The sequence below is a fragment of the Oncorhynchus nerka genome, linkage group LG26 (genome assembly GCF_034236695.1).
Source record: "Oncorhynchus nerka isolate Pitt River linkage group LG26, Oner_Uvic_2.0, whole genome shotgun sequence".
Classification (NCBI taxonomy): Eukaryota; Metazoa; Chordata; class Actinopteri; order Salmoniformes; family Salmonidae; genus Oncorhynchus; species Oncorhynchus nerka.
The window spans coordinates 3,729,895-3,742,315 of NC_088421.1; the positions used below are offsets into that span (position 1 = coordinate 3,729,895).

At 40.2% G+C, this 12,421-nt stretch overlaps 1 protein-coding gene across 1 annotated transcript; it reads left to right on the forward strand.

The window, feature by feature from the left end:
- The first annotated feature begins 5,623 nt into the window (after nt 1-5,623).
- On the forward strand, nt 5,624-7,720 carry LOC115123568 (ferritin, middle subunit-like). Its single transcript, XM_029652909.2, has 4 exons — nt 5,624-6,108; nt 6,486-6,632; nt 6,856-6,981; nt 7,409-7,720. Exons 1-4 carry the CDS (start codon nt 6,007-6,009, stop codon nt 7,562-7,564), a joined length of 531 nt encoding a protein of 176 aa, XP_029508769.2. The 5' UTR covers nt 5,624-6,006; the 3' UTR covers nt 7,565-7,720.
- Nucleotides 7,721-12,421: the final 4,701 nt, after the last annotated feature.

Consider the following 12,421-nt stretch of genomic DNA (forward strand, 5'->3'; position numbering starts at 1 on the left):
GTTTAACTAATTGAAAAGGAATCTTGATATGTAATACCCCTGTCTATTAGGTTTATGTACTCTTCTTTGTATATTTGTTTGTATTGTTGTGCTCATAATAATTAATAAATACATATATATATATATATAAATGACTATCCCACTCGTACACTGAAGCAAAGATAATTTATTATATTGACAAGAGAGCCGAGTGACCACAATGGCAATGCATGTGCTCAATGATTGAAGACAGGAACAGGTGGGGACCATTCTAGCTAATGAGAGGGCAGGTACGAGTGAGCAACACGCAACACTAAAAGTCGTTTTTCTCAAAGTTGCCGAAATGCCACGTGCATCCACATATATCAGTACATTTGTAACAGCTTAAACATTACGAAACTTCTATTCAATCAAAATCCTCAAGTAATTAGAAAATAAAATGGGATTATCTCACGCTGAAAGATTTTGGGCAAAGTAAAAGCTCTCGCCTTGACGGCTTCATCTCGGTCTGTTATTTTTTTATTTAAAAAAAACTTTGTTTATTAAAAAGTAAAATTCTATTGGTAACACCTAAAGCCATAGTATCAGGGAAAAGCAATATGCTACAGTGCAGGTCTAACTACAGCGGTTATTGTTGAAAAAGGTCTGTGTTTGTTGTATCCTTTGAAGAAAATAGGAAGAATTTGAACATTCATTCTAATATTAGGCTAATTTAGAAATAGTCTACATCTATGTTTGATTTAGGATATAAAAGGAATTGAACTTTGAGATGCAGTTCTGTAAACTTCTGTTTCATTCTCTAAGAGCACATGTTTCAATAGCATATGTAGCTTTTCCAGAATGCAGTCAAAACAAAAACTGTAGGGTTTATCACACATTTTTTATATCAATTACATTTTCAGTATGAGGTATGGGAATAAAGTAGTGGACAGAGAAAGAAATGCTGGCTTTTGTAGAAATGGTATTTGATGATACACCTTTCGGTTTCAAAAAACATATTGTACTTCACAAACGGTACGTCAAAGTTGATTACATTAGAAATAACTACACAAAATCAGTAGCTACATACGTCTAACCACACATATGTTATTAAGCTAAAACTGTGAAGTGGAAAACTTTTTACAGCTAATGAAAATAAATCAAGTAATAAAGTAATAAATAAAGTACCATCCTAACAACTTCAGTTCACATGACCTGATCTTCCACAACTGTTGACAGGGTGCTGGGTTATTGCTCAATACAGCCATGTAGTACATCTTCTCCTTTCCCCCTTCTGATGACCAGGTGGCGAATCGCATCTCTGCATGTCTGGCAGACATATCAGTGTGGATGACGGATCACCACCTCAAGCTGAACCTCGGCAAGACGGAGCTGCTCTTCCTCCTGGGGAAGGACTGCCCGTTCCATGATCTCGCCATCACGGTTGACAACTCCATTGTGTCCTCCTCCCAGAGCGCTAAGAACCTTGGCGTGATCCTGGACAACACCCTGTCGTTCTCAACTAACATCAAGGCGGTGGCCCGTTCTTGTAGGTTCATGCTCTACAACATCCGCAGAGTACGACCCTGCCTCACACAGGAAGCAGCGCAGGTCCTAATCCAGGCACTTGTCAACTCCCGTCTGGATTACTGCAACTCGCTGTTGGCTGGGCTCCCTGCCTGTGCCATTAAACCCCTACAATTCATCCAGAACGCCGCAGCCCGTCTGGTGTTCAACCTTCCCAAGTTCTCTCACGTCACCCCGCTCCTCCGCTCTCTCCACTGGCTTCCAGTTGAAGCTCGCATCCGCTACAAGACCATGGTGCTTGCCTACGGAGCTGTGAGGGGAACGGCACCTCAGTACCTCCAGGCTCTGATCAGGCCCTACACCCAAACAAGGGCACTGCGTTCATCCACCTCTGGCCTGCTCGCCTCCCTACCACTGAGGAAGTACAGTTCCCGCGCAGCCCAGTCAAAACTGTTCGCTGCTCTGGCCCCCCAATGGTGGAACAAACTCCCTCACGACGCCAGGACAGCGGAGTCAATCACCACCTTCCGGAGACACCTGAAACCCCACCTCTTTCAGGAATACCTAGGATAGGATAAAGTAATCCTTCTCAACCCCCCCCCCATTAAAAGATTTAGTTGCACTATTGTAAAGTGGCTGTTCCACTGGATGTCTTAAGGTGAACGCACCAATTTGTAAGTCGCTCTGGATAAGAGCGTCTGCTAAATGACTTAAATGTAAAATGTAGTTGAAACGTCATTGGTATTCATAAGAACTAGAGCTGTGTTCGAAAACTCATGCTAACTGCACTAACCATACTACTTGTGATGTAAGTGGAGTATGTAGTATGGTTATTGGTCATAGTATGGATATAGTTAATATGCCAGAAGATCCCGGATGTCATACAAAATTTGCCAAAATACGTACTATACAAGCAGTGGACATTATTTCCGTGCTGTCAGGGCCCATAATGCAATTCTTCAGAAAACGGCCGTGGCCTCACAACGTTTTCAGATTTAAAAAAAATGGCAGAAAAACATCTGTTTTTGAGTGCACTTGAAAAGTGCAGCATGCAATACAAATTGCGGTAACTCCGTTGGCCATTTAGCCAAGTTTTTTTCTAAGCTAGCCAATGTTAGTTTGACTAGCCTAGCCTGCTACTGTAACTGTCAATTTGCCTGCTCATGAGGCTAGTGTTTCATTAGCTATCTGTCAGGGACATTTTTTGTTGTTGCCATGTTTTGACCTGATTATATGTCTCATTTCAAGTTACAAGCTGCTGGCTTAAAGAAACATTCAATCATATACTTTGCGTAGAAAGCCAAGCAAAAGTGTTTAGATAGAAAGATGTGTGTGTCAAGTATGCTAGAATGTACGTTTAAAAACAAAGTTGCATATGCAAATTAGCCAACACAGCATATCCTACACATATACTGTAGCATACCTTGCAATACAATGTTCTCCAAAAAACAACTGGGGAAAATGTATACAATTTGGTCTGCAATAAGAGAACCAGAGTTTGATTTCTAATTCAGATGAGTTCTCAAGTGTCAGCAGATTCCCAATACCACGATGGGCAGGCATGCGTAATGTTGGAGGCGTTGGAGAATGATAAAAAATCTGCAGGATTATAGAAAAAGCGGTTTGAGTTTCAAATACTTAATGTTTGTGAACTTGAATATATTTACTGTAGGTGGTTGAAATTATTAGCCTAACTATCCTGCTGATCTTCTAAAAGTTGAAGCTGCCAAATTGTTGCCAATCCATTATTCTACTACTAATTATGACTGAGTTTCAGGCATGTTTTGTCAGACACCATAAAAGGCATTTCATTTGTACAATTATTGTCCAACAAGTGTTTAAGGCCTTGATTGTTTAATGCTAACATTAGATTATTCATAAAAGTGTTATACAAATCTCCAAACATATCTTTGTTTTGTTTTATAGCTATATTAAATGCTCCAGGGCTAATTGTGTTACAATCTGGCATGGTTTTCTAGATTTTGAACATAAAATAACAATTATAAAGCTAACATTATCCCTTAGGTCTGGCACAGCAAATACATTCATTGTTGAAGCATATGTTGCAGAACAGTGATTACATTATTTGTTCAGAATATTGACAACAAAATAAATACATCTTAAGGGGGTTAGTTCCTCTGTAGAGATGGGAGAACCTTCCAGAAGGACAACCATCTCTGCAGCACCAATCAGGCATTTATGGTAGAGTGGCCAGACGGAAGCTACTTCTCAGTAAAAGCCACTTGTCAGCCCCTTTGGAGTTTGCCAAAAGGCACCTAAAAGACTCTTAGTATAAGGGCACAGGGTGAGACCCAGATGCAGATGGTTTGAGTCTTTGACAGTTCCAACCGGGGACAGGCCACCAAAAACGGGGACGTCTGGTCACCCTACTTTAGTTGCGCTTACTAGCGCTTCGCCTGTCTACCGGAAGCTGTTGCTTTGCAACCTCTTGCTAGCTTGTTAGCATAACAAATGACTAGCTAGACATCATACACATTCGGATGTGTTGGTAAATTCAATCTGGAGTGCCAGAGTACGCTCTGGGCATTCGTAAATTCAGAGCGTTGTCAGATTGTCCGTTTGGAAATTCAAAGCGTTTCGCATTCGGAGCGTTCAGAGCCCACACTGGACGCTCTGGCCGAGGAGTAGGGTTGATCCGAGCGTTTTGACCTCACAACGGCAATTAAGCACCCAAACTAACTGGCCATCTTTGGCTAGCTTGCTAGCTACTTCCAGACACAAATGAGAGAACACCTCACTCTGACCATTTTACTCGCCCTAGCAGAGCTGGTTATGCTGTTTTCATGTTATCCAGAGCATTGGTGACTGTAACTGTGTTTCTGGCAACAATTTAATTATGCTTTTTTTGCAGACGTTTACTGATACCGGTTATATTCAACGGATGTTACGGTTGTAAAATTAATCAATTAATCTGTTCTTTGGCACACTCAGATGAGAGTGCTCTGAAATCGGAGTAGATAGCCAGAGTGAATTAACAATGTTCATTGAGAACGCACAATGACTATACCGCTTAGCTAAGCCTGATGTATTAATAGCCAACTAAATATGTGTTTGGTAGCTAGCTAACATAATGGTACATACTGCTGCAATGATATGCTACGCGTTTCGTAAGGATAGCGTAGCAAAGAAACTTAACTTATTTGTCATAATTAGTTATAGCACTGAAATTGTATCCGCTCTCGTCTCACTTCGGCTCCATATTTTCTGCCATTTTCTTAAAATGTTATGAGGCCACGCCTGTTGTCTGAAGAATTGCATTATGGGCCCTGAAAGCACAGAAATAATGTCCACTGCTTGAAAACTTCGTATTTTGGCTAATCTGGCATACTAACTATATCCATACTATGACCAGTAAACATACTATATACTATATACACCTATATACACTTACTATATACACTATATACTATATACACTTACATCACAAGTAGTATGGTTAGATGTATGTAGCTACTGATTTTGTGTAGTTATTTCTAGGCTATTGTAATCAACTTTGATATACCATTTGACAACAACAATATGTCATTTGAAACCGAAAGGTGTATCATCAAATAGCCTTTCTACAAAAGCCAGCCTTTCTTTCTCTGTCCACTACTGTATTCCCATACCTCATACTGAAAATTGAATTTATGTTTTTTTTTAAATGTGATAAACCCTAAGTTTTTCTTTTGACTGTATTCTGGAAAAGGTCAATAATTAAGCTTCATGTGTTATTGAAACATGTGCTCTTAGAGAATGAAACAGAAGTTTACAGACCTGTGTCTCAAAGTTCAATTCCTTATATATCCTAAATCAAATATAGACACAGACTATTTCTCAATTAGCCTAACATTAGAATGGATTTTCCAAGTCTTCCAATTGTATTCTAAGGATATAACAAACACACACATTTTTCAACAATAACCGCTGTTGTTAGACCTGCACTGTAGCATTGCTTTTGGCTGATACTACTGCTTTAGATGTGGATGCATGTGGCATTCCGGAAACTTTGAGAAAGAATATGTTTAGTTGTGCGTGTTGTTCACACGAATACCTGCCCTCTCATTGGCTAGAATGGTCCCACCTGATCTTGCCTGTCTTCATTCGTTGAGCACATGTATTTCCATTGTTAGAGTGGTCACTCGGCTCTCTTGTCAATATAAAAAGTAATCTTTGCTTTAGGGGATGTGTATGAGTGGGCTCGTCTTTAAATGACACGCCTAGTTCCTGTTGAAATTCTAAAGTTGATTGGCTACGCTCTGTGAGGGTGGATTCCACTGACGCATTCAGTTTGGAACAATAAATAGAGCGAACAAGGCTCCTTCCAGGTCACAAGTCTGAGAAGACGCATGAAAAAGTTCTTGCTTCAACAGTGATTGAACGGAACTCATCTGCCTTCGTCCCGCATCATAGAACATTCCTGGTTGTTGACATAGTACTTACTTGAACTGTAATAGCAAAATAGTCGAAGAAACTCTATTTTTGTACCGTTCATTTGGATATTAAAGAAAATCTGCCAAAATGGAGTCTCAGATCCGCCAGAACTATCACCACGATTGCGAAGCTGCTATCAACCGGATGATCAATTTGGAGATGTTTGCCTCCTACACCTACACTTCAATGGTAAGGAGTCTACCAAGATGACCGTTTTGTTGATCTACCTGTTTATTATTATGCCTGCGCCTAAATTCCACTTTTCACGTGACTTTTCTGTAGCCAATAACTTCAACTCCGTTAAGTACACATTTGAGTTATACTTGGCTTGGTTATTAATTGCCTCCAGGTAGGTATAACATTCAAATGAAGCCGAGAATCTATCCTACCTTGGACAGAGCGCGTAACAACTCCTTGACAGGTTAATTGTCAGGTTACCAAGTAGACTACAGACTAGATTTATTCATGCCTATATTATCAAGTTTAGTTGCCACAACACGAACAGAATGCCGAGTCATGTTTGGCATTTTTTTCTTCTAACCACACTGTTTTGTTTATCCACCCAGGCTTTCTATTTCTCCCGTGACGATGTGGCTCTGCCTGGCTTCGCGCATTTCTTCAAGGAGAACAACGACGAGGAGCGGGAGCACGCCGACAAGCTACTCTCCTTCCAGAACAAGAGAGGTGGACGCATTTTACTCCAGGACATCAAGGTGAAACTTTGAGCATAGGAAACACATTTTAGATCGTAGATTATACATGTTTTTACTCCATGGAGGAAAGTGTCTCCAGCGTTAAGTTGAGATCCTGTAGTCCTGAACATACTGCCTCTAACCACTGAACTGAGTGTGAGAAGTGTAACTCTGTTCACTTTATCCTGACCTTAACGTCTGCTAGTAGTCCCTAACCCTCCTGTGTTCACTCTGTCCTGTGTAGAAGCCAGAACGTGATGAGTGGGGCAATGGGCTGGAGGCCATGCAGTGTGCTCTGCAGCTGGAGAAGAATGTTAACCAGGCCCTGCTGGACCTGCACAAAATTGCCTCTGACAAGGTTGACCCCCATGTAAGTTATGGTGAAACCACATGTATGTATCACATAGAATACAGGTATTGTCCCAGGAGACGATAACTAATGACACAGGATTGTGTGACCTCCTGCTTTGCAAGTACACGATAGTCCAGATGCATACTATGCACACAATGCAGCGAATGCATAAGGGGTGGCAGGTTGCCTCACGGTTAGAGCGTTGCTCCAGTAACCAAAAGGTTGCTGGATCGAATCCTCTAGCTGACAAGCTAAAAATCTGTTCTGCCCCTGAACAAGGTAGTTAACCCACTGTTCCACGTTAGGATGTTCTTGTACATTTGTTTTTAACTGACTTGCTTAGTTATATCTGCACTTATGCCATTACCACCAGGCTCTTGTGTGTTACTGTATCTACAATGGTCTGTAGTCATTCTCTTGTCTGACCTATGTTTTCCCTCTTTAGCTGTGTGACTTTCTGGAGACCCATTACCTGAATGAGCAGGTGGAGGCCATTAAGAAGCTGGGAGACCACATCACCAACCTCACCAAGATGGATGCTGTCAAAAACAAGATGGCAGAGTACCTGTTTGACAAGCACACCCTGGGAGGCCAGAGCTAAACCACTTCATCCCCACTGGCTTTACATTTATAGGGAGGGGAGTGTTAAACTGGTGCAGTGCAACACAGCTATAACATTGAGGTGTTTCTGTTGACAACACTACTGTATTTTGGAGGCAAGGCATCTTGTAAAACAATTAAAAAGATCACAAATGTTTTTGTTGATTATTTCTAAGTGTTGACCTGTAGTAATGATTCAGTCTATTCAGGTTCTTTGCACTGTCTTATTGAGCATCTTCATACCAGTGATAAATACTGACAATAGTAGACCTACTAGTGGCTGAGGGTCATAACAATAGAAGTTTAATAACGGATGTTACGTCTGACCACAGAGGGTGTCCTTTACCGCATCTTGTAGTAGTGCCATGTCAATGATGGAGTCAACTCTAGGTCCATAGGAGTGAAATGAGTAACTACAGTTGCTGTAGATCGTCACTCTGCGTGTCCCAAGTTTATAAAATGGCCAACAGGTCAATGCAACCCTTGAGTCCTGCTGGGTAAATCCGTTAGCCAGCTGTTATGGTGTATTTCTCTAATGATAACGTTCGGCTCTTACTGACACACTCAATCTTCACTCATTTTGTTAATTTCAGTTGGTAATGCACACTAGTTCCCCTACAGCAAACTCTGAACTGAATAGTCAATAGTAAATCTACAAGCCTCTCGTTCATCATACGGGGCTTATTGGAGCGGTCACATGGTTGCAAATATACCGATAATTTACCAAAATTACTGAAGTCTAACCTTTTGGTAATTAACAGGCAAGCTTAACTTTAATACTTTAAACTGAAAAAATATTGCTATAATTTTATGTGTCCAAATAGTAACTGTTTCTACTGGGTAGACCATTTGGTTAAAGGGGAAAATGGCCTAATGAGAAGAGTGTCAAATCAACAATGGCATTTTTGAAAACTATAACTATTCTCTTTTCACAACTGCCACCAACATTTACAACCTAGAAGTATTGACATAGTAAAATAATTTAGTACATTTAAATAAAATATGGTGATGGTGTTCACTGAGTTGGTTTATATTTAGTGTAATGTTTTGCAGCGAATTCATTCTATTTCAAAATCTATTTTACCTGTGCCAAGGCCACACCGAGGGCCAGAGATTTGTGATAACCTGACACTCCCAAAAAAAGCCACTAGATGGCATCTGATTAAATAGCATATTCCTTAATTGACCAACATTGGTATTAGTTATGGATCCCATTTAGCTGTTGTCAAGGCAGCATTTACTCTAAATGGGGTCCAGCAAAATAAAGGCAGTTCTATACATTACAAAACAGATTTCAGGCCTCTACCACACAAAATCCATTGTGTGTCTATATTGCATATGTTGTAGTGTCTGTGCCGATGTGTCTCTTCTCAGTCCCTGCTGTCCCATAAGTTGTATTTTGATCTATTTTTAAAGTAAAAGTCTTATTTTACTGCTTGCATGAATAGTAGACATGTCATGGCTCTATGTGGTACTGTGCACCTCCCATAGTCTGTTCTGGATGTGGGGACTGTGAAGAGACCTGGTGGCATGTCTTGTGGGGTATGCATTGGTGTCTGAGTTGTGTGCTAGTAGTTTAAACTGACAGCTCGGTGCATTCAACATGTCAATACTTCTCACAAATACAAGTAGTGATGAAGTAAATCTCTCTACTTTGAGCCATGAGAGATTGACATGCATAATATTGTTAGCTCTCTGTGTACATTTCTGGGCCAATTGTAATTTTCCTAAGTCCTTTTTTGTGGCACCTGACCACACGACTGGACAGTAGTCCAGGTGCGACAAAACAAGGGCCTGTAGAACCTACCTTGTTGATAGTGTTAAGGCAGAGCAGTGCTTTATTATGGACAGACCTATCCCCATCTTAGCTACCGTTGTATCAATATGTTTTGACCATGACAAAAGTTTAGTCTCAACTTGTTACATTTCCATATTATTCATTACAAGATTTAGTTGAGGTTTAGGGTTTAGTGTTTTAGTTCATCAACATACATAGACACACAGGCTTCACTCAGCGCCAGTGGCAAGTCATTAGTAAAGATTGAAAAAGTAAGGGACCTAGACAGCTGCTCTGGGGAATGCCTGACTCTACCTAGATTATGTTGGAGGCTTCCATTAAAGAACACCCTCTGTGTTCTGTTAGACATGTAACTCCAGATCCACAATATAGCAGGGGACGTAAAGCCATAACACATACGCTTTTTCCAGCAGCAGATTATGATCAATATTGTGAAAAGCTGAAGTGTTTTATTTTATGTTTCTGTATTTTTAATCTTTATTTAACTAGGCAAGTCAGTTAAGAACAAATTCTTATTGACAATGACGGACTACCCCGGACGACGATGTGCCAATTGTGCCGGCCTATGGGACTCCCAATCACGGCTGGATGTAATACAGCCTGGACTTGAATCAGGGACTGTAGTGACACCTATTGTACTGAGATGCAGTGCCTTAGACTGCTGCGCCACTCGGGAGCCCTAACAAAACATCTCCCACAATCTTTTAATTATCAATTTCTCTCAGCCAATCATCAGTAATTTGTGTAAGTGCGTACATGTTGAATGCCCTTCCCTGTAAGCGTACTGAAAATCTGTTGTTAATTAATTGACTGTGAAATAGCATTGTATCTGGTCAATCACAATTTTTTTCAAAAGTTTACTGAAGGTTGGTAACAACCTGATTGGTCAGCTATTTGAGCCAATAAAGGGTGCTTTGCTATTCTTGGGTAATGGAATGACTTTTGCTTCCCTTCAGGGCTGAGGGTGCACACTTTCCTGTAGGCTTAGGTTGAAGAGAGGGCAAATAGGAGTTGCAATATCGTCCGTCCGCTGTCAGCCTCAGTCATTTTCCATCCAAGTTGTCAGACCCAGGTGGCTTGTCATTGATGACAGACCATTTTTTCACCTCTTCCACACTCACTTTATGGAATTCAAAATAACAATGCTTGTCTTTTATAATTCGGTCAGTTATGCACGGATGTGTAAGTTCAGAATTAGTTGTTTTCCAATCTTGCCAATGAAAAAAGCATTAATGTAATTGGCAATATCAGTGGGTTTTGTGGTGAATGAGCCATCTGATTCAATGAATGATGGAGCCCGAGTTGGTCTTTTTGTCCAAGATTTCATTTAAGGTACTTCAAAGCTTTTTTGCTATCATTTTTCATATAATTTATCTTTGTTTCATAGTACATTTTCTCCTTCTCCTTTTTGTTCACTTTAGTCACATGATTTCTGAATTTATTGTACAGTATGTTTGCCAGTCAGCTGTGCAGCCAGGCTTATTTGCCATTCCCTTTGCCTCATCCTTCTCAACCATACCATTTTCCTCCTCATCAATCCATGGGGATTTAACCTTTTATTTTTGCAGTCATATTCTTAATGGCTGCATGCTTATTAATAACTGGAATAAGTCCTTTCATAAATGTGTCAAGTGCAGCATCTGGTTGCTCCTCATTCCACACCACAGAACAGCAAATATTCTTTACATCTTCAACATAGGAATCACTACCTTTGCGACCCTAAGCTGTCAGTTTTGACTGAGACTGTAAAAGCATGCTTTAAGCCATGTATATTTGTTGATTGCTAGGCGTACAAATACCATTATTTCTTGGTATACAGTATTTGAAACAAGGTCTAGTTTGGCTTCAACCGGACTAGATTGTGAACAACTCTTGGCAGAATGTGTTGCTTTACTACCATGAAGGTGATCAGCACAATATTGTTTGAACTGCAGCACCCCAAACGATTCGTTCTCGAGTTTGTTCAGCAGAGGCTGTTTATGTTTTGGTTCTACAAAGCTGTGACCATCATAACATTCAATAATCAATTAATTGCATTCAATATAGTTTTCTTCTCTATGCTGCCTGCAGAATGATCTATTTTGCCTATGCCCATATGACAGACAGTTGTTGGTCGGAGCGCATCACCAAAGGATCGCATATTATTTGTGCTGGATAATTCATTGCGGCCAGCAGGTCAAACTAATATCTTAAATGAGTCACTCAGAAAAAAACAAATCATGAGTTCAGAAGTCTTGAGTCAGTAAAAAGTTGTTCAAAAATAATTATTTGTTCTTGAACTGCACCTCATTAGCCAGAGGTGACACCGCAGGTTCCAAGGTGGTGTGGCAACATGTGTATGTGTCTTTTCTGGGGCCTAGAGTGTTTCCTGATCTCATGACCTGGTCAGGTATGGGTCCAGTGTCCTCTTCGTAGGCCATGACAAAATATTATTGTTTTAGATAGCTTCCCTTTTCATCTGTGCTATCACTATAGGACTGGGGGTTTTCTTGTCAGGTTATGTGGATTGGAAACACTCCTGACCTAAGGTGGATCAAACTCTTTCAAACTACCACAAACCTTGCTCTTACTCATTCTAAATCTGATACCAAAACAGCCAGAGACAACAACTTCAATGGAGAACATACTCTGTAGTTTAATGAACTACTATAGCAGGGATGAGTGTTATGCAAAGAAAAGAAACAATGTCTTTAAGTATATATTTCCCTCTATGCACAATGTTAAGCAATGGACAGACAGGTTTACATTTTATGACATAAAACCTATTATTTGTTCATCTGATTACAGTGCTCTTCTAAAATGATTCTTTCTAGAAGATGTATGTAAGGCAGAGTTACAATTAAGACAGTAGACCTTGTAATAACTTTTTTTGAATGCTCAAAAGTCACGAAAGCCCGAACCTATTGTTGTCCTGGTCTCTATCTGGTCCACCAGAGGTTTGTTCAGTGGGGCTCACTATAGGAACTGATTGCCTGTAAAATCCATATATACATTCATTAAATCAACTACTTTCAACATTTCTATTGAAAATAATATCCCCTTTTCATGACGCAGATTTAA

Excerpts from the sequence above, each read along its gene's own strand:
- LOC115123568 (XM_029652909.2), top strand. The coding sequence starts at position 6,007 with ATGGAGTCTCAGATCCGCCAGAACTATCACCACGATTGCGAAGCTGCT. Across the intron at positions 6,109-6,485 it reads CCTACACCTACACTTCAATG|GCTTTCTATTTCTCCCGTGA; the intron begins GTAAGGAGTCTA and ends TTATCCACCCAG. Across the intron at positions 6,982-7,408 it reads CTGACAAGGTTGACCCCCAT|CTGTGTGACTTTCTGGAGAC; the intron begins GTAAGTTATGGT and ends TTCCCTCTTTAG.